General features: G+C 38.5%; 2 protein-coding genes across 7 annotated transcripts in view; one reads left to right on the forward strand and one right to left on the reverse strand.

The window, feature by feature from the left end:
* Positions 1–20,799, reverse strand: part of MCPH1 (microcephalin 1) — a 128,730-nt gene that overhangs the window by 28,575 nt on the left and 79,356 nt on the right. The window lies entirely within an intron of this gene.
* The window catches only part of ANGPT2 (angiopoietin 2), a 39,762-nt gene continuing 26,423 nt past the window's right edge, over positions 7,461–20,799 (forward strand). Inside the window, exon 1 of one of the 2 annotated variants that reach the window (XM_062626262.1) lies at positions 7,461–8,163. In XM_062626262.1, coding sequence (XP_062482246.1) covers positions 7,879–8,163 — 285 coding nt within the window. In that variant the 5' untranslated portion in view covers positions 7,461–7,878. The remainder of the gene's footprint in view (positions 8,164–20,799) is intronic. The other variant, XM_062626263.1, reaches the window with a different exon arrangement.

Consider the following 20,799-nt stretch of genomic DNA (forward strand, 5'->3'; position numbering starts at 1 on the left):
TAACAAGCGCTGTATTATGTTTTCCCCAGTACAGGAGATAGACAGGGCACAGCACTTGACACTGACAAAGATATTCAGCAGTCCAGTTGTAAGGTCCTTAACATTAGCTGTAATTTCCATGTTAATTTTTAACTCATGCTATTTGAGTTTAAGATGTAATTGCACTTGTTACCAGCTGAAGTTTGCTGTCATCACATAACCCTGAAGTGAATCAGCATAGCCTTTGGGCACTTTAGACAAACAATATAAAAACGTTAAGGAGGAAGGACACATAGCAACTATTCTTCATAATCCTGGAACTCACTTCCTACTTCTTACGTAGATGATTGCTAAGATTAAAGTAACAGTCATTATTAAAAAATGCTCACAGTGAAAGAAACTTTGACCTTGACAGGCTTGAGAGATGGGCCAGTGCAAACCTCATGAAGTTCAACACAGTCATGTGCAAGGTCCTATATCTGTGTTGGAGCAATCCCAGGCACAGCTACAGGCTGGGCAGAGAAGTCATTCAGAGCAGCCCTGTGGAGAAGGACTTGGGTGATTCTATGAAATATCTGTAAAAGTGTAATCTATACAAATAATGTATGTGGATATCTAAGAAGCTTCTCACAGTGGATGAATGAAGCTCCTATTTGTAGCACAGATGGTAGTTTAGAATCATAGAATCATGGATGGCTAGGGTTGGAAAGAACCTTACGATCATCTAGTTCTAATCCCCCTGCCATGGGCAGGGATGCCTCCCACTAGACCAGGTTGCTCAAAACCCCATTCATCTGTATTCTACTTTAGATATCCCTTGAAATTTTGGATTGACAAAGGCAATCACTCTAAAGTAATGGAACAGTAAAAAACTAAGACATTTTAATTTAAGAAGGTTATGAAACATAGAACTGATAATGACAGGAGTTTCAAAAAACATTCATTCCTGTTATCCTTACTGCTCAAGATGTGATATCTTAAAGTCCCAATCTAAATTAACATTATATTTTATGTACAGTGGCATATACAACATACTAAGCACATACATACTGTCGTGGTTTAAACCCAGTCAGGTAATTCGTTCGCTCACTTCCCCCCCTTTCTTGCCCTCCCCCTGCTCTCGGAGGGACGGAGAGGAGAATCGAAAAGAATGCAACTCCCACGGGTTGAGATAAGAACAGTTTAGTAACTAAGGTATAACACAGATCACTACTGCTACCACCAATGATAATAATGATAAAGGAAATAACAAGGGAAGAGAATACATCATCTCACCACCAGCCGACCATAACTCGCCCCCCCAGCCCGACCAAGCTCTGACCGATACCTCCTCCAACCCTGCAGTCTCCCAGCCCTTCCGGCTAACTCCCAGTTACATCCTGGGCATGACGTGCTGTGGTATGGAATACCTCTTTGGTCAGTTTGGGTCAGGTGTCCTGTCTCTGCTTCCTCCTGGCTTCCCCTCCTCCCTGGCAGAGCATGAGGCTCACAAAGTCCTTGGCCAAACCAAAACATCGCTTGTTATCAGCTCTGTTCCCAAGCTGAAAGTCAAAACACTGCACTGCACCAGCTACCAAGAAGGAGAAAAATGACTGCTACTGCTGAACCCAGGACACATACATATAAAGATGTATACACATACATATATATAAAAGTATGTATATAAAAAGGTATCATTTCTTTTAATGTTAGTATAACCTCAGTGAAAAAGCATTGAGCAGACATTATATAACCAAATTAGGATATCAAAATAAGTATGTAAGTGTAAAATATGGTCATGTTGTCAGACTAACTGAGAAAAAGCATCCCAAGTTTAACTAAGACAGTCCAAGAAAGCAAATCCAGTCAGTGCCTACAAAGTAAGCAAAGAAACTGATGTATTTGGTAGGAGAGTTTCCAAAAATGAAAACAAATTAGAAACAATTAAGTAAATAGTCTACTTGTCTGAGGCAGAACTAATATAATAAGCTTCATAAGCAAGAAACATTTCAGATGTTATGGAGGAGCCAGACAGAACATGTTACAAACTTCAATCCGTTGATGATGAGGATCAACGGAGGAATTCTAGAGATTCTGAAAGTATTGCATCAAAATAAACCACCAAAGAAATAAAGGGATTAAACATAATCTGCAGATTATAGATTTAAATGCATTGAAGGATGGTGGCAGTATCAACTGTGAAAGACGGCCTAGTATGCAAGCATTTCCAAGGGAATATAAGTAATCTGGTTTTGGCTGCATTATGCTTCCACTAATGGCCTGACATCTAGGAAAAATACCGTGTACTGAAATGATGGATTGGATGTTACAAGGCAAGATGGGAACAAACAGACTGAGTCACCAAGACAGGCTGGTAACTGAAATTTTCAGTGGATCAGATTATTGACCTCTTGTCCCTTCAGCAAACGTACAATGTGAGAATTACTGGGTAAATGCCCTCCCTGGAAAGGAAGGGCACTCAAAGGAGACGTGAGGGAATGTCAGAGATGGAACATACAGATGAGTATGAATTCACAAGATGTTACACCAGATGTTTTGAGTGATTAGAAATAAGCAGCAACTGAGAAAGTGAGTGGAATCCTGATATTTTGTTAAAGAAGTCATGAGAGACTGGTTGGAGAAGTTTAGAATGAATAAAAAGGATAATAGGCAAATGGTGGGGAAAGGAGGAATGATTGGTAACATATTACCACTAATTTTAGAAGTGCTAAAGAACTGAACTATGGGTCTTGAAAAAAAGGTTTTGTCTTATTGGAAAACGTAATAATCTGGCACTCCTCTCTTTCAAAGAGAGTGTAAGATCACACACTGGTAAGATTTTCAGCAGACTAGAAATCTAGTAGGTTCCAAAATACTGTTCCCTGTTTTTTAAGTTATGGGTTCATGAGTCTTGTCCTTGTTGACATTTGTTCCTCAGAAACATGCTAAAATAGTCCCAGTGAAAGAAAATAGTTTGAAGCCAGCAAATTAAACTACCATAAACTAATATTAAAGTACCAGGAACCAAAGGTGGGGACTTAACACTGAAAATGTGAGGAATTTAAATAGCAGGAATATATAAAATACTTCATTAATTCTGTTTCAGCTAATTTTTCATCTCAGATTTGATGTTTCATCTCAGATTGAAGTTCCATATTCTCATATGGAATTTTCATTTATATATGTAGATCAAATATCCCTATAAGAATGCAGCACCAAAACCTTGTTTACTTGTTCTGCCTTTATTTTGCACATATTTTATTACATATTTTTCCCTTGCTAAAACAAGAAAACTGCTGAAACAAGAACTTGCTTATCTACTAAATCAACATCTTGAAAGTTTTAGGTGGCAAGGTCTGCAGATAGCAGACTGAAGCCAAGACAACATTTTCTTACATTACCACAAAAACTTTTATACTTCCTTTTCTATCAGAGATCTCACAAGATCTCTGTGTTTTCCTGACAAACAGAAGCTATGCAGCTGTAAGTAAAATGATAATTGGAAAGATAACGTTAGTATTATTCAGGCATCTCTCTCAAAGCAGCTTAGTCATATGCTGTATGGAATAAAAACAGGATTGGCTGAGTAAGGGAATTTACTGTTTCCCAGGAAAGGAAATTGCCTGCAACACATCTGGCAAAACGTTCTAAGTGCTTAGTTTTGACAAAATATATATTTCAGCTCTTCTTATAAGGTGAGCGCTGTAGAGTGGGTATCTTCTTTCTAAAAAGGGAAAGATCCAATTTGTACTTTAAATATACCAAGCCACTATTTGCTATTTTATGTCAAATACTATATACTGAGCTATGAAGCAAGCAGGAGACCACAGGCTAAGCTGTGATATTTGAGTTTGCAGTACAAATGTATCATGAATGCAAACACAACACTCCATATAGGCAGCAGAGATAAAAGATGAAGAGAACCAAGAACATGAGAAAAAACACCGAAAGGAAGCAAGTGGGCTGAACTATGATTTTTTACTCAGTTTCGTACTGGCATGTATAAGATTCCATGCCAAATTATTTAAATTCCTTCCTATTTCAACACATCTAACAATGAGATGTTCCTTCTCATAACTGCTGTGAGACACATCTCTGTCATTCAGCTTTTCTGCAATAAGCCCTGCCCTGCAAGCAGACTTGTTATTATGCCTCTGAGGCTCAGTAAAAAGGCTGTATGCAGGCATCTTCCTTCCTCCTCCTTCAGTTTTCAAGGACAAAAATGTATTTAACTTGCCTTACTTTTCACACCAGATTTCTAAATTTAGATATTACTACTTTCTTTCCCCCTGAACTCTGACTGGCTTTGACTCCCTGGGGAGGCAGACAAGACCACTTCCTCCTCCACAGCTGGGAAAGCTGCTCCCAGAGGGATAGAAAGGGTGAAGGTTCTCAATCAAATGCTCAAAAAGATGCACCAAACATGGCACTGTCCTGTCGTGAAGGGTTAAAGAGATATATATTTATTTTGTTGGCAAGGTGAATGTTCACTGTCTTTCCTGGGCAGTGGGAAAGAGCGCTTCATTAAAGCAATATGAGTCCATTGGACCCAGATGGGGAAAGAGCATAATCCTCTCTGTTATGTGTGTGTGTTGGAGGTTATTGGCCCTACAGCCTGGAACTATTGAGGAAAAGCTGGGGAAAACATTACTATGGTGGACCTCGAGGTGTTACTACAAGGGCTAGATGAGAAGCATGGCTGAGCAGCTAACTTGTGGTGCCTCCTGTGCCGGTAAAGGTCTTAGGTTAGTTATTTGTTGTCACTTCTCAGAATTATACCTGCATTTTCCATACCTTTTACCCAAACAGCGGACAGCTGCCATAGCAACTGGCCATTCATTCATTCATTCATTCAAAGAGAGAAAAACGAAAAACAACAAAACAAACCCAACACAAAAAACCAAACCCAGCCAAAAAAACAGTAAAAGGTGAACTAGTTTCTCTTTCCAGTATTCATACAGCCACAGTTCTCCCTAGTGGAGGTCCAAGATACAGCAAGCCTTGCTTAGGCAGGCTCCAAGTTCAGTCTTGCTGCTGGCCCCATTAAGACTCAAGGGCCTCCCAGGGTCATGCATTGGACTTTCCTAAAGGAAAACAGACTCTAGTTCAAACCTTTAGAGACACTTGTCTCCCTCAAAACCTAGCAGAACTGAGCGGCCAGATTATGTTGGTGATCTGACTCACTGGTGTGGCATACAGATGGAAAGCTTCATAGTAATTCAGAAACTATTAATTTAGTCAAGCCTTTCATGGATATTCTGTCTAATGAATTCTCAGCATCTTTTAAATCTTTTATTTATGTACAGTCCCTTGAGTAGAAGGGGTAGAAGTCTAATAATTAAAAAGAAAACTGCACTGGTGAGTCTCAACTTTTAATATCTAACGAAAGGATTTAAAAAACCCATTAAAATATAGTCAGAAAAAAAAATAGTATTACCCTCTAGTTCTTCCTCATTAGGAGATAGATACTTTCAGGGCTACAGCAGTCTTATTTTCAGCACTACTCTATTGAGGGCTCTATTATTTGGGGGGCTAGCAGTGAGAGAAAAGAAAGCAGGGACCAGACCAATTTAAGAAGTACAAGTTGCAACAGCAAATTCTCATTTAAGTCAGCAGATCAATGAAAAATACTCAGATAACAGAAAAAAATGAATCTGAATGTTTAGTTAGATTCCCAGAAATACACAGTCTGGTGTATAAATCTAATCCTACATGCTGTCTTCATTGTATAATAGTAGGTTTCTCAACTACCTTGCAAAAGACTGTTATTCACATGGATTTAAACATTCTTTCAAAGACTTCAATACATGGGAAAGGAGAAAAGCTTTTGAAACTTCTTTTAACAATGCAGGTAGCTGTCACATTGATTTGTTTTGCTGTTGCAGCACAAAGTTGAAGGGATGGCGAATGCATAATTTATATACCAAACATATAAATTTTGTAGAAAATAATCTTGACTGTATCCCAAGTTCCAAACATATTCCTCCATTTCCTCTGCTGGATGGATGAACAATGGCAGATGAATACTCCACAGGAAAAAAATCTGACAAATTGGTTCGACAGGTCACAGTCCAAGTATAATTAAAAAGAACCTTTCTGGAAGTCTCCAAAATTGTAGAGATTTTCCCTTCCAGAGTCAACTACATAAAGAAATCCCAACAGCTTCCAACACTTTAAGGCATGCATTTTAGCTGCTATAAGCATTTTTTGACAACCTCTGAACACAACTCCCATGATTCAAAAGGAAAAGCCACATTAATACACTGTATGAAATATAGCAAGTTGTGTAAGAAAGTCTGTCATAAAAGAGGCATGCTGAGGCACGCTGGGATTCTCCTCATGTAAGAGAAACTTTGGTCTGTAATTCATGCTAGCTTGACTAGCATGGCATTCCCTTTGTTTGTTTTAATTAAGAAAAATCTATAGCTTCCAGATCCAGACCTAGGGAAACTCTCAGGCAGTTTGTCTTCAGGAGTCAGTATCCTATTGTGTAGTTTCAGAAGACATTTTCTAAAGCAGAGAAGTAAACTTCTCCAAAATTTCAGTGGAAACAACTCTTTCCCAGGGTTTGGTAAATGGGTTAGTAATTTTCCGCTTTTCCAAGACCACTGATCATTGCAGAGAACATGGGAGTGGGATGTAGGGGGGGAAGCTTCCTTTTACTTCTACACATCCTTTTTAAACACCTACTTTATTAGAGTTTCCCTCACCTTTTACAGGTATTTCCCACTTCCAAGGGCACAGAACTACACTTAGCGAGAGCTGGCAGCATAGCCGCTGCTCACCCATGCCACCTCCTGAGGCAGGCCTTGCAGCCACAGCGTCTGGATAGTTCTTCCCTCTTCCAGTCCCAGCTGCCTTGCCATTTGTATGTCTTGTTAACGCTAGCACTTCCAAAGCTAGCCATTTAATACAGACAAAAAAGCCTTAAGAAAAAGAGGGATTGAGAACGCGTAACTCCTGAAAGACATGACTAAAATAGAGTATTCATCTCAGCGACTGAGTAAAACACAACGCCTGTGCTTAACTGAAACTTTTTAATTAACCCCCCTGTGTTGTTCTCTTTGAAAGGACATGCCCAAGTCTGCTTTTGTACACTTAGGACAGTGCCTCTCTCTCCAATTACACAATGCATTAAACACAAATGAAATTATTTCGGTACATTACAAATAAAATACAATCTTTAAGAAGAACAAACAAGTCCAGGAACTTTTTTAAAACTTTTTTTTTTTTTGGGGGGGGGGGGTGGGGGGTGGGGGGTGGCTTAGAGCGTGTTTAAAGATGGTTACTCCCCACAGATAATTTACAAGCATAGTCGGAGGCTATCGGGACTGATTGCTCTGTCTAGGAAATTCCTAATTGGAGCCGTGCTGCAGGAATTCGCAGGGGTCCTGTCCTGCCGGCTCCTCCCTGGGGTTTCCTCTCGCCCCGCGCCGCCTCGCGCAGCCCCCGCGCCCCATCGCTCTTCCCTGCAGCCCACAGTGCCAGTGTTCCCCCCCCCCCCCGCGGCAGGAAGGCCCCGGCGAAGGCGGGAGGAGGAGCAGCTCCGCTCCACATGTCTGCCTGCTCTTATCAACTTATCCTATAAGGAAGGGAAGCGATCGATTCGGGCACCGAGGCCGTGACATCCTGGCACGGGCGAGGAGGAGCCAGGCTTACGGCTGGCGAGCCCGGCGGCCGGATCCCCCAGCAGCGAGGGGAGGAGGGGGCGGCGAAGACTTTTGCTTTCCGCATCTGACAGCTCGGGGCACGGCGGCCGGGAGAAGCCGGGACGTTTCCAGCTCGGAGGGTAGAAAAGCCCAGCCCTCCCCCTTGACGGCACATGGCAGCAGGGCGCTCGGTTTCAGCGCAGGTTAACTAGGTCCGTGCTCCCGTAGCGCCCCGCAGCACTAGGTTTGCTGGGCTACCGCAGGGATTAAAATGCAGCTGGCTCCTTACTTCTTTTGGGGCTGCAGTATTTTCTTAGCTTCAGGATACAACTCCTTTAGTAAGAGCATGGAGACGATGGGCAAGAAGCAGTACCAGGTCCAGCATGGGTCATGCAGCTATACCTTCCTTTTGCCTGAGACGGACAACTGCCGGTCTTCGACTTCTTATGTGTCCAATGCAGTGCAAAGGGATGCACCTTTAGACTATGATGATTCAGTTCAAAGACTGCAACTACTTGAAAACATCATGGAAAACAACACTCAGTGGCTAATGAAGGTAGGATAACACTACTTTTATCCTGTTACCTATTTCATTGTGTTTTTTTTTTTTTTCCCCCTGTTTCTACATTCACAAAATGCATTAGCTAAAATAAACTTCTGAACTACCTCAGTCAGAAAGTTTGAGAACATAGTTTTACTGACTAGAAGGGAAAAGAGGACTGCACTGCTCTGCAGAGCCTGTGCTTTAAAGTTTCTCATTACATTTGGGTTGCTTGGACAAACAGTAATTCCATAGGCAGGCTGCGAGCACGTCTGACATTTCTGACATGAAAGAACCACTACTAATTTATAATTAACTGATGAGGCCTATTTTATCTCTCTTTAAAGAAGACAGAATGCACCTTTATCAAAGGCATGTTTGAAGAATGTTATTTGAAACATGATTTCTAAACTGGCATGCAGAAATCAACATACTGGGTCCCACAGATAAAGAACTGTAATTCTAACTAAAGACTGCAAGTCTGACTTGCAGTGAAATGAGCCCAGTAAAGTGATGGAATTTCAAGAAAGTTCATTAGCGGATATCCTTTGCATCCTGTAACATTTCCACTCAAATACACAATATTGAAGGGAAAAATATTCTGGAAAAGGTGTTACAGATGCCACATAGCTCCCTTTAATGCAACTCTATTGCAACTAAGGGAAAATGACATGTTTATTGCCAAAGTGGAAACATTTGTAAAACTATGTCTGAAACAGTAGAAAAAAAATTTATACTGCATACATTGTTACTATTACTGGAGAATAAACCTGATCACTATTCCACATTTTATAGATAGCACTTTGATTCTAAATGCTATATGGTTCAATAGGTTTTAAGAAACCTTTGTTTCACTGATACCTGAGAAAGCTTGAAAATATAGCTTAATGGCATGGTAAATTTATGAGTGTTTATGTTTCATACCAATATGCTCATCTTCTAAGCAATAACTATTTTGAGGACTTAACTGGGTGGTTGGCATAGTACCTCCAAATAAGTGCTCCAGTGATGTCATAAGGGCTTTTTCATAAAGAAAAATATATTTGTTGCTAATGGAGAGAATTTGCAATTCTCTGCAACCACTAGCCACTTTTTACAGACTATAAAATGATTTTGCGTTAGGGTTCACCTCTCTCATGAGTTACAAAGTTACAGAACTAGCAAGACATAACCAAAGAAACCTGCTGGCGAATTTGTGTAAGAAACACAAGTCGCACTGTAAAGCAGAAAGCACAGGGTTTTCATCCACCTGAAGATGAATCTTGAAGCTTAAATCCAAAAGGCATACACTTGAAGGCTGAAGTGTGACCTGTATTTATGGGTTTAGGATGCTTAATTTAGACACCCAAAAAATGACAGATCAGTGGCTTTTGTTTTTTTTTAATCTCACAGGCAAACATACTTCCTTCCACATACTTACTTACCTTTCTACTTATCAATTTACAATGCTCACCGTTGTAATGTTAAGACCAACATTAACAGATGTGTAATGCAGGATGAAAACCACACAAAGTAAAGCCGTCTAATCTACACAGCTGCTAAGCAATTTCCTAATATAAATAATGAAATCACACACAAGACTCCAGTGCTAAATGCCTCTTAAGTAGACAAACACAGTATCATAAGTGGCATCAGGTAAACAGAAACCAGTAAGCAAATTCCAGCATCCTTATTTAGTAAAAGCTATGCCTTTTCCTGTCAGTCCCTGGGAAATCAGTTACAAGAGGAATAGGATAACTATATCTAATCCATTCTTTGGGCAATCAAAAGGCATGATTCTGTTTTACTAGACAGAGAAATGTTTCTTTTATTTGAGCAAAGATTTCCAAAGAAGACATTTTAGAATAGCCTGTTTTGTTTTGTTTTTTTTTTCCCCTTGCTCTTTCTTCCACAGCTAAACATCCTGTGAAATAACTGCTGTTTGCCTTTTTCACTATTTTAACACCTGCTCTTTATGTCATCTGTTTTGTTCACAAAGAGACTCCAACAAAAGTAGCTTTTCCTCAGATTTGCTTTGCTAGAGACACCTGGTCTGCAAATGAAGATGAAAAGCAAACAATAACCTTTAAAGTTGCTTACAGAGTTTACTTGCTGTTTTTTTAAGGTCACTAATACACATTCCTAGGTTCGTATTTCAGCTATGATACTGGGTTAGTCAAGGCAGAGCAAAAAAGTCCGTTTACTTAGTTTTCATACTGTGTCAAAGGTGTAATATGTTTGATTTTAAAAATGAGATTAATTTCTCAGCAACTGCACAAAAAACTGCTTTAGGTTTTTCTTCTTTTAAAAGTTAGTTTTTGCTGATTTAAGAGGCAGCACCTCTTTTCTTTTGAAATTGTGTAAAAAAAGAAAATTACTAACTTTTAGTGTAAATTAACCTTGAAAAGTTGTTCCTGAAGTCCTGCACATCTCCAAACATTTTTACACTCCTCCCCCTCTCCTGCCTTTAATTCGTCAGCTGGAGGAAACATTCTGTTTCTGAATGAACACTAGGCTGTATGAATGGAACAGCATGGGAAGTGTGCACTTCAGCTGGTTAATGGGCAAACACAATGGGAAGAGAATGAGTTACATAGGTCCAGGTTCTCTTCTCGTCTGCTCCTGTACAGAGAGCAGAGGACTTTGTTCTACTATTGCCACAACGTGCTGCTTCATGAAAACACATTTTTTTGGTCTGGACTGTATTAATGCCTTATGCCAATACTGTATGCACCACACCTAAAACTGGAGAATGCCTTTTCAAAAGTAGGTTATATATAAAAGTATTCAGACGGAATACTAGAACAAACCACTGTTCCACCTAATCCAGTGTTTAGCAGTAAGCCAGTAAGTGATGGTGTAGAGCAAAAGCCAAAACCTTAGATCAAGTGTGCAGCAATATACCTGAAATTAACCTGAAATTCTTTGACTTTCCCTACCTTGGGATCAATTTGTATATTGAATTGTAAGATTTTTTTCTAATGTGTGTCTATGCATGAAGAATAAGCCTCTCAGTAATAAGATTTTCAGTTATTTTGAGAGGATAGCAGATTCGTATACAGCTGAGATACAAGACTGGAAATTATAAATGTAGATGGATGTTGGCTATTATACTTCGGATTTCTTTTTTTAATATAAAAAACAACATCAGGTTTTCAGATATTCCCAGAAGACAGGCAAGTCCCTTAAGTTCCACAATTAAACAAATATCTCTTTGAATTAATGGCAGCTTTACCATTTGGATCATGGCAGCTCTGCTCAAGGAACTGCATTTTGTCAGGTATTAAGACATCGAAATAACTGAATGCTGACTTGAATTTAATTCTTAGTACATAAACTAGATTCTGACTCAGGAAATATGACTCTGTCCAAAGTAATAGTGTAAAACAAAGAGGTCATATTTTCTTCATCTTTCCTGTTACAAACAGCTGAAAACAATGTGTGATTCAAATTGATTATAGCATACAGAATATAGGTAATTTATTTGTAGTTTATCAGCAGATCAAAAGACTAGAAAATAAAAGTCTGCGCTAGGAGTCAACATTTAAACCTGAGAACTTCATCCTGAAAGCAGACTAGGAGAGGGGATACTTTGCTGATAGGGATGCAGTATGTTTGGATACTCTCAGAATTGAGACTTGTTTTCCTATCCTGGAAGCTAAAAACCCTTTATCACTTTGAAATGTGTTTCTTCCCTAAGCACAACAAAATCAGATATTTTAAGATGTATGGGAATGAATGCTTATAATTTTTGATGAGCAATTACCAATGAAAGCTTATAATTATTGTCATACTTGTACTGAACTTTGTATCTCAAATATGACAAGATATTCTGACATGCTGTCATCCAAAAACATCTGCACACAATGGGCAAGGACAAATATATTGTACAGTGCTGGATTTTGAAATACGCAAGAGATGATTCTGACTCAAGCTGCATTCCTTTCTTAAGTAATGCATCTGTTTTTACTTATTGTGAAAAGTGCTTGTTTCTGTCTATCAATCAACTATGTATTTGCTAAGCAAAAGAGTACTGGCAGAGTAAAAAAGAAAATACTTTTTTACTTTGAGATTAGTACATGTTACTGCATAAGATTTCCACAGTACTTTAAATGATATGACTATGCAGTTTATTGTTATATCTCCTGTAGGTAAATTTCTGTGAAAGGATTTGAACTGACACTTTTGCATGTGTTTAAAAACTATGTTGTAAAGACTATTTCTGCATCATTCCACAAATACCAGATTGGTGATACAGGTATGGAACAGGTACAGGTATGAAACAGAAACAACAAAGAAGACTGGAGATTTTCTTGTACAGACCTACAAGACAAAATCAAAATTGAGAGCTTGCCATCTTCAAGGTGTTATCAGTAAAAAACATGATAAACAAAGGCTTGTTTTACCAAATCAGTCTCTTACCAGCATTCAAGATATAGTTTCATGTGCTTTGTTTGTTATTAACATGATCATAATCTTATCATCTTTGATCGGTTTAAACAGCAAATTGGGAGACTTTCTCCATTAATTATTGCCATCAAGTGCTTTATTTTCTTCTTTTTTCCCTTTCTTTAAGTGCACATGTAGGAAATGAGTCTGGAGATGCTTGAATTGACAGTTTCCAGTCCTCCTTATTCGTATGCCCACTTACTATATAAAAGTAAACCACATAACCTTTAGAATGTCTTAGAAGATTTTGCAGAGAGGCTGGGGTTTGGAATGGTGTTTCTTTTATACACAATGATCTTATTACTGCTCCTTTTTTTTTTTTGTTAATTATGAAATAATTCAATAAAATGCATCTCCCCATAACTTAGCAGGGAAACAGCTGATACCATTTTCTTGATTCCTAATCACAAGGTGTGACCACACATGTATTGCTTAGAATAGAACTTTGCTTGGAAGATATAGATACCCATTTCCTCCCTTCAAAATGTGCTATCTAGTATCTCCAGTGACTGAATTATACTGTCCCGTTCATACTACCATATTTGTGTTTTTGAAAATGTGCCACATTATATATGATTTGATTTACAAGACTTCTTGCAGTAAGCTAAGGCAGCTTAGTAGACCACTATTTATTTAACAACCTTTTACAGACTTCAGTGCAAGAATCTTCTGTTGCAGTAGTTGTAACATGGAATTTTATATGGCTTTGGCTGAAAGCCAGGATGGGGGCAAAGTAAAACTGGCTTTCTCAACCAGTGCCATTATTATAGGGCTAGACATGCAGTCAACTGATGGAGAAGACATAGTGTCAGATTATAGATTAGGATCTATCACAGAAGTTGCCATTCGTGGATCCCTCTCTGGAGCTTAGCAAACCCAGAGTTTCATCAGATAACTGAGTCTATCTTAGCTCCATAGAGGAAGTTCAGTCCGTCTCTTCAACCTGGAAGAAAGAGAAACAGAGGAATGGAATACAAAAGAAAACCTCCTTGAAGAGGCAGATTTCTCAGCACTGCTGAAGAAGTTGCAAAACATGCTGTTTGCAGTAAAATAAAATGCTGCATGCCCCTCACCCTGGCATTCTGCTTTGGCACTAAAGTTTGTAAACCTCAGAATCAAGAGACAATAGGCAGAAAGTAGAAATGTGGACTAGACTGAAAATATAATACAAATAGAAAGATAAACATTATGCTTTCCACTTCTTAAAACAGGTACAAGAGGCAAAATGAGACTGATGACCTTTGTTTGGTGTCCCTGGTTCCCAATTCCTGACAAAATCATAGACTCACAGAATGGCTGGGGTTAGAAGGGACTTCCAAATATCATTAAGTCGAACTCCCTGCTGTGGGCATGGACATCTTCCACTAGACCAGGTTGCTCAAAGCCCCATCAAACCTGACCTTGAGCACTACAGGTATGGGGCATGCACAACTTCTCTGGGCAACCTGTGCCAGTGCCTCACCACCCTTATTTGAAAAAAAATATAAAAATCTTCCTGGAACAGAAGATGCAAGTTGTACTCCAGAGGAAAAAAAGGCTTTGGTGTCTAGTTACCAATATGATGCTGACGGGAGCCTTAAGGATACCCATAAGAACTGCAGAAGGGAAAATGGGAGCAGATGACTCTTGAATAAAACATATTTCATGTATGTACTAGAATATGAAACAAGTGTGTCACACAGAGAAAATATTTTGTTAGTCCAAATGTACTCTAGGAGATCTCTCACTGGTAATAACAGGTAAACCACTGAGAAAACAATTTATCAGTGGACCATAAGCATCAATATAACCTTCAAGAAAAGGAGAATTTCTATGGCACTGAATAAGAAGTTTCATAAACAAGCACAGACAATTTTGTCTGCCATTTTATTATTTAAATTTCTCACACTAGCTAAATATAAATTACAGGTGAAAAAATAATACCATCAGAAAATTTCACAGGGCAAAGCATCTGGGAAAAAAGAGGTATGGCACAGTAATTTAATACTCAGAAATGCCTTAGAGATATAGCACATTCCACAGTGTTAAACCAAATAACCTCACAAACACACAAAGCATTAAAAAGTGCTTTACAACTGGAAATACCGTGATCATTTCATTTAACAGACACATCTCTTGAAAATGGGACAGAGTCAAAAAGAATTTTATTTATTATCTAGTGAGAATAAATGAAATACTGTTTGGTGAACTTTATGTGAAGTAAACCAAGCTCAGAGGAAATGGTAAAGAATTAATCAGGTTACAAAATCCAGATCCACATTTTGTATAAAAAAAATCCCACACCTAAGTAGTTCTGCAAACACTCACTGTGTCAGATTTCAAGCTCCCTAGGAAAATACATTACTACTCCTTCACTGCCTTTGGAAGAAAAAAACCCCACCTTACTACATTTCAATTAATTACTGAAAATCCTATTAGTTTTTATCTGTTTGTGGAACAGGTTAGCCCTAAAATGAAGATGTTGTTTATAAAGCTCAGCAACGTATCCTGCAAGTTGTATGATTTGGAGATATCTAGCTGTTCTCATTCCAGCTTACAGGATGTTATGGCTTAGTCTGGACACAGAGGGAAGCTACAGGAACATTTCTCCTGTCTTTATACTGCCTATATGAAACTTTATCAGTTTATCTAATAATCTTCCAGGAGCCTACTAAGGTCATAACAAGGTCTTACTGCTAAAAAGAGAAGGCTGATAGAATATGCAACCTTTGCTCCATTAACTTCTCTGTTAGTAGAACCATGTATGGAAATCTAGTGTTCTTCACAGAGTTACTATATTCACAGAAGCTGTAAAGAGTGAAACATTTCCCTCTCTAGGTGAACGAATACTTCAGAATTCTTAGATGACAGTAAGTTTCTTTTCAATTCGGCTGTCTCTGGAGATTCCTGCTAAATCCAAGTGGCATATAATGTCATAACTTTGAGCAAACTCCTGTTAATACTGTAGGGAAAAAAATATCTTTTCAGTTTTGTATTTGTATTCACGTCTCAAGAATCATGATAGAACTTAAAACGCAGGAAACCATGTAGGGTTCCTCTGCCCTCTGGGGAACAGCATATCAACTTTCTAACATTGATTTTGATCAGGGATTAAAATCAGTATGTTGCGGTAACACAGCTAAGAGCCTAACAGAATATTTTATTAAATAGCTAGCTACAACATCTTATCACTTAAGTTTCCAGAAGGGTGAAAATAAGCCTTGCTTGGTATGTAACAGCTCTCTCAATGTTAGCAACTGAATTCTATACTGTCAAAACTACATGAAAACTCACTAGGCAAACATTTAATCTCTGATTATCACTCCACGACAGATTTCTTTTGATGGGGAGAAAAACTAAAAGTTCTCATTTCTGGAGAAAGAAAAAATTGTATCAGTTTAAAACCAGTAGGAACGTATTCAAACCTCTAGAATAAAAATGACTGAGTAGTGTATTGAGCTCTGTCCAAACAACAGCTCTGCAGACCTGTTCATTCTCATGCTGAAAGCATTAAGAGTCATTCACCTCGTGCACTCATGGTATCAGCTTCATCGCTATGCTTGCTTTTTGGTTCAGGCCTGCACCTGACGCACGTGATCCTGGAAGGAAAAAGTCTCTTTTGTTCCATTCTGTCAGGGTGTGGGAATGGGGAGACACCCAGCTCAGTGGAAAGGACATTTCCTGGGCAATAGCCATAGCCCTTACCTCCCCCCCCCCGCCCCCAGCAGCTTTCTATGTATGATGTGACATCAGAGTACTAGGGGCTTGCTGTTCATCATATGACCTGATGTATAGTCACATACTGAATAAATACTGGGGTAAGCTGGGAGGTTTAATTTTGATAGCTGGCAACTAAAAATTCACACAGAACTTGCAGACATCATACTGAGACACTTCATATACTTCCTTTAGGTCCTTTCCTTTGAACTACAGTATACACTTGCAGCAGTTTCTCCCCCCTCCTATTTTCCATTTACAAGGTATAACCACCTGCAAGATACTACTTCAAACCCACAGTTTCAAAGTAAAATATAAACCATCCCCTTAAGGAGAATGTGCCAATCAGTCATGAAGCAGTAGCATCACTCTTCCATGGTATCAGCTGTCAGCTGACAATCTCCGCTGTGCAAAAAGTCAATATTCAAACATGAAAATCTGCAGATCAAGACTGAAATATATAGGTAGCAATGGAAAACACGCTTGCCATAGTTTGTTACTGCATTAACAAATATCCTGTCCATTCAGACAGTTCAAGAAAATTCCCTGGTCAAGACTTAATGAAACAATTTCCACGTTTTTCCTTTCTTTTCAGAAAGCTTTTCTAGTAAACAGGGTAATTCAGCTATTCAAAGGCAACAGCAACATCCAGTTTCTTAATACAACTTTACAAAAATAAAGTAGGCAAAAGCCTAAGTGAATAAGTAAAACCAGGCAAAACCATGTATTTTTCTGCTTCTAAGGAATTGACTTAAATTAAGCTAAGCTTCCTTGCATGAGGCCTGAACTTTGACCATGTTAACTATCCTTATGTTTTCACTTATGTTAAACTCCCATCCTGATGCCAGATTTTCTGTCAGATATAGTGATTGCCTATAAAGTAATAGTAAATTAAAAAACTCCGTTGTAACTGCTACTGGAGCCTTACTGGGAATGTTTTCTGAAAACTGGTCTGACATGATGAAAGAAAGTTCAAATAACTAGAAGGTAAACCCAAAGACTAATAACCAAACCCTTAGAAAGAGTCTAAACTGCAACAAATATAAACAATCTGATCCTGTTGAAATCTTACCATGTACAAACAAGGATCCTGACAACTACAGTTTACCAGCTATGGAAGAAAGTTTAAATAGAGTTAATCGTACCCTATGTTTTTTTTTCCTGTGACACAAAAGTTTATTTGATTTGCATCTAGAGAAAACTTATCCATGTCTTAAGTTCAGCTTCTCTGTTATGGTAAACTTTATTATTTTAAAAGGCTGTGAGGACAGAATACAAAACCCTAGCTCCGCTCGTCCCACCGACTTCTTAGTGAAACTAAGATTTCATCTGATGCATCTAAAAAATCATTTGACTCAAAAGGTGAAACTTTTTTTCCTTAAACACTATTTGAAATGAATAATGGAGTAAACCAGTAAATCAGACGTGGTTTAAGGCTTACTTATTACTTACTTTGTGTAGTAACTTAACGTAGAATAACTAGTAAGGATGCTATTGGAACAGAAAAAAGAATGATAATTTTAATCACAAGGAAATGCACATTTTCCTTTTCTTGTCCCTCTCAAGTCCATGTGGGAATAACAGTTCCCAAGAGTCTCATCCAGTCAAGTCCTTTGCACTCACAATTTTCCTCAGTGAATTTCCTTCCAACATCATGATGTTTTTTAACCTTCAGGCCAACCAGACAATTCTTTCTCTCAGATGGCTTTAAGATCAGTCTTCCAGCCCCCTTTTGCAGCTCATTGGCTTAATGAATTCCTATCCCTGACACATTCATTATAAAAATTCTGTTCACACAGACAACCTGAACTCCCTTTTCCCTACATCCCTTGTCATTCAGTATTCTCAGTTCTGTATTCTTTTGTCAATTTCTTTTTAACCTTCACCTACATGCTCCTGGGTATAAAGACAGATGATAGCTTTTTTTTTCTTGCTAGCTGCATCCAGGATTAATGACATAGTACTTTCTCCTTTGTTACATATGATTACTCATCTTGAGAGCAGTCTTGCACCCAAGAGAGTCCTTGTAAAGTGCATTTTAGTCTCCTTCACTGCCCCATCCCATCAGATCTTGACAGATAAGGGCAGTTTCCTCCCATAAAATACCCATCCTATAGTGCATAGCTTTGATTCCCAGCCAATTTTGCTGAGAGTTCCTCCTTTTCTATTATAATCAGCACCAAGAGCATCATTTGTTTTGAGAGGATCTAGCTCCAGTTTCTGGTCTTCATAGAAGGGCACCAACTGGCAGCTGCCTTACTTCAGGAGCAGTGAATGGAACTCGGCTCCAGAGGTGACTTTGCACCACTGCTCAGTGGGGCACCAGAAGCAATGAGGAACTTTTGGAAGCAATGGATAGAAAGACTTTCCTTCTTGGTTCTGTCCCAACAAACTGAATTGCCTGCTTGTAGATGGATAATCCTAGCTATTGAAGCAAAAATGTGTTCAGGATTACATATTTATGTATTTTTTTCCTTCATCGCACAGTATGTTTTGTTTCTGCAATAAGCTGCCTGTATGTGCTGATCTTATTTCCAGATATTTGTGCTTGTCCATTCTTAACACAATAGCTTCCTGTTTTATCTTTCAAGTTTTTATCTTCATAATAAAGGATAACGTTTTATCTATTCATCAGAAGCTTTTGCCTTGAAGACTCTTACCTGTGCTAATGTAAGAGCAAAGGGAAATAAATACTATTTGACAAGAACATATCAAGATATAATCAGTTTTTTACCTAAGCAGAGGTGAATATGAAGTTTTCCTCACTTAAGGCAGCTGTTACCACTTTGCATAGTTACAGTCAAGTCCATTTTGATTCTGGTGTCCTGTTTCCCCTCCCAGGGTTTTGGAAACCTCAGGGAAGTTCTCTGACAGGTCTGGTCTGCCAAGCAAGGAATTTTCAGTGGTCATGAACATGTAGGAGTTTTTCAGACACCGTCTCTCCTGTCCATCTAGCATATTAGCAGTGGAGAGGAAGTTGCAGCATGTCTTAAAAAAAGAACTGCAGCACTTAAAAAATGTACAGGAATATCAGTGCATGAGTTCTTAGTAAAGAAGTTCAGTTCTTCAAAACCGAAATCAGCAGCTGATGTGTACTGTCTCAAAGGCCTGAGCAACCAAAAATTGGCAGGTCTTCAGCTCAGATGACTGGTTCTCTCTTGGTAACATCATCATTGAGGCTTCTTCTTCAAGAAAAAAACCTTACACAAGCTCCATAAGCTATATTTAGAAGGCAGTATGTTGCAAAGTTTAAGAACTACTCAAAATGCTTTCAATTTCCTTTATCTGTGAAGTTTTTTTTTAACTAATGATTTTTCATGCTGAAAGATGCTCTGTGAACACAGCTTTTAAACAGGAGACACCCAGTTTTATAGCTTACAAAAGGGACTAATTGTGTTCCACAGCTTCCTAACTAGTTTGATCCTTGAACTCCGAATCATTCTTCCGTCTGGTTGGAAGTGGAATGCAAGATGTCTGCTTCCCTAGAAAGCAATGCTGAGAATGAACTGTGAATGCCTAGCTCCTTTTCACTTCCCCAGTAACATATTTGAAATGAGGAATTTGTTTCATATTTCCTCAAAAAATTGCCCCACCACATCATGAGCCCGTCTCTAAAACAGGCGTTCCTGTTGAAAGAGAAATCCATAAAATTTACTTGTAAGTTGAGATAAAAGAAAGAAATGGTTTTATATTAAGAAAAAACTGTGACAGATACAAATTCTCTAAAAATTTTGTAAAGTTTATAAGGCTACATAGCCAGTGTCTTTCATGAAAAATGTCCTAAGTACCACCACCAGCTTACCTGTTGGTAAGTTTATTTCAGCTGCCTATTGCTCAGCAGAATGGAAAAAAAGACACAAATGGGAAAGGATTACTTTATATCTGGGATAGCAAATGTGGGCTTTTAAGGGCAGAATCTCATCCTTATACCAGTCTGGTAAAGTCCTGATTCCCTAATGGTAGCATGCAAGTACAAAATATATCTGAAAACATGCAGGCATTTCTCTAAAAAGTTTGAATGTTCAATTTGTGAAATTACAGACCAATGCTATAACCTAGTATTTAAAAATTAAATACTGATTGGCAGTATTTTTTACACTGTTCATAAAGAAGGAATCCTAGTTTTGAATGTCAGTGGCTTGTTGCACATAATAAAGAATATTTATATTCATTTCAGTGAATGGCAGAAGCATCACTGGCTTCTTGTCTTCCTGGCTTCAGTGCTACTGAACTTCGGCAAAATGCCATTCATGACTCACACTATTTATTTATTTATTCTTTATTTTTAGACTAATGGGAACTTTATGAATTCCTTCCCTGATTTCTAAGAGAAATACCACTTAGCTGTGATCCTGAAAAACAGTGATTCAGAATCTTAGATTATTACCTTAATGAACATCCCTAACTCTTAACGAGTTAATCACCAAATAATTGAGTTCTGAAGATGCTGTTACTAAATTTTGATTTAAAATTATTCCCTTGCCCATCCAGAAATTCACACTATTCAAAGGTTTGTCAAGTTAACTA

This window comes from Pezoporus occidentalis, unplaced genomic scaffold (assembly GCF_034315485.1).
Source record: "Pezoporus occidentalis ecotype Australia unplaced genomic scaffold, CSIRO_AGI_Poc_V1 ctg29, whole genome shotgun sequence".
NCBI classification, from domain to species: Eukaryota; Metazoa; Chordata; class Aves; order Psittaciformes; family Psittacidae; genus Pezoporus; species Pezoporus occidentalis.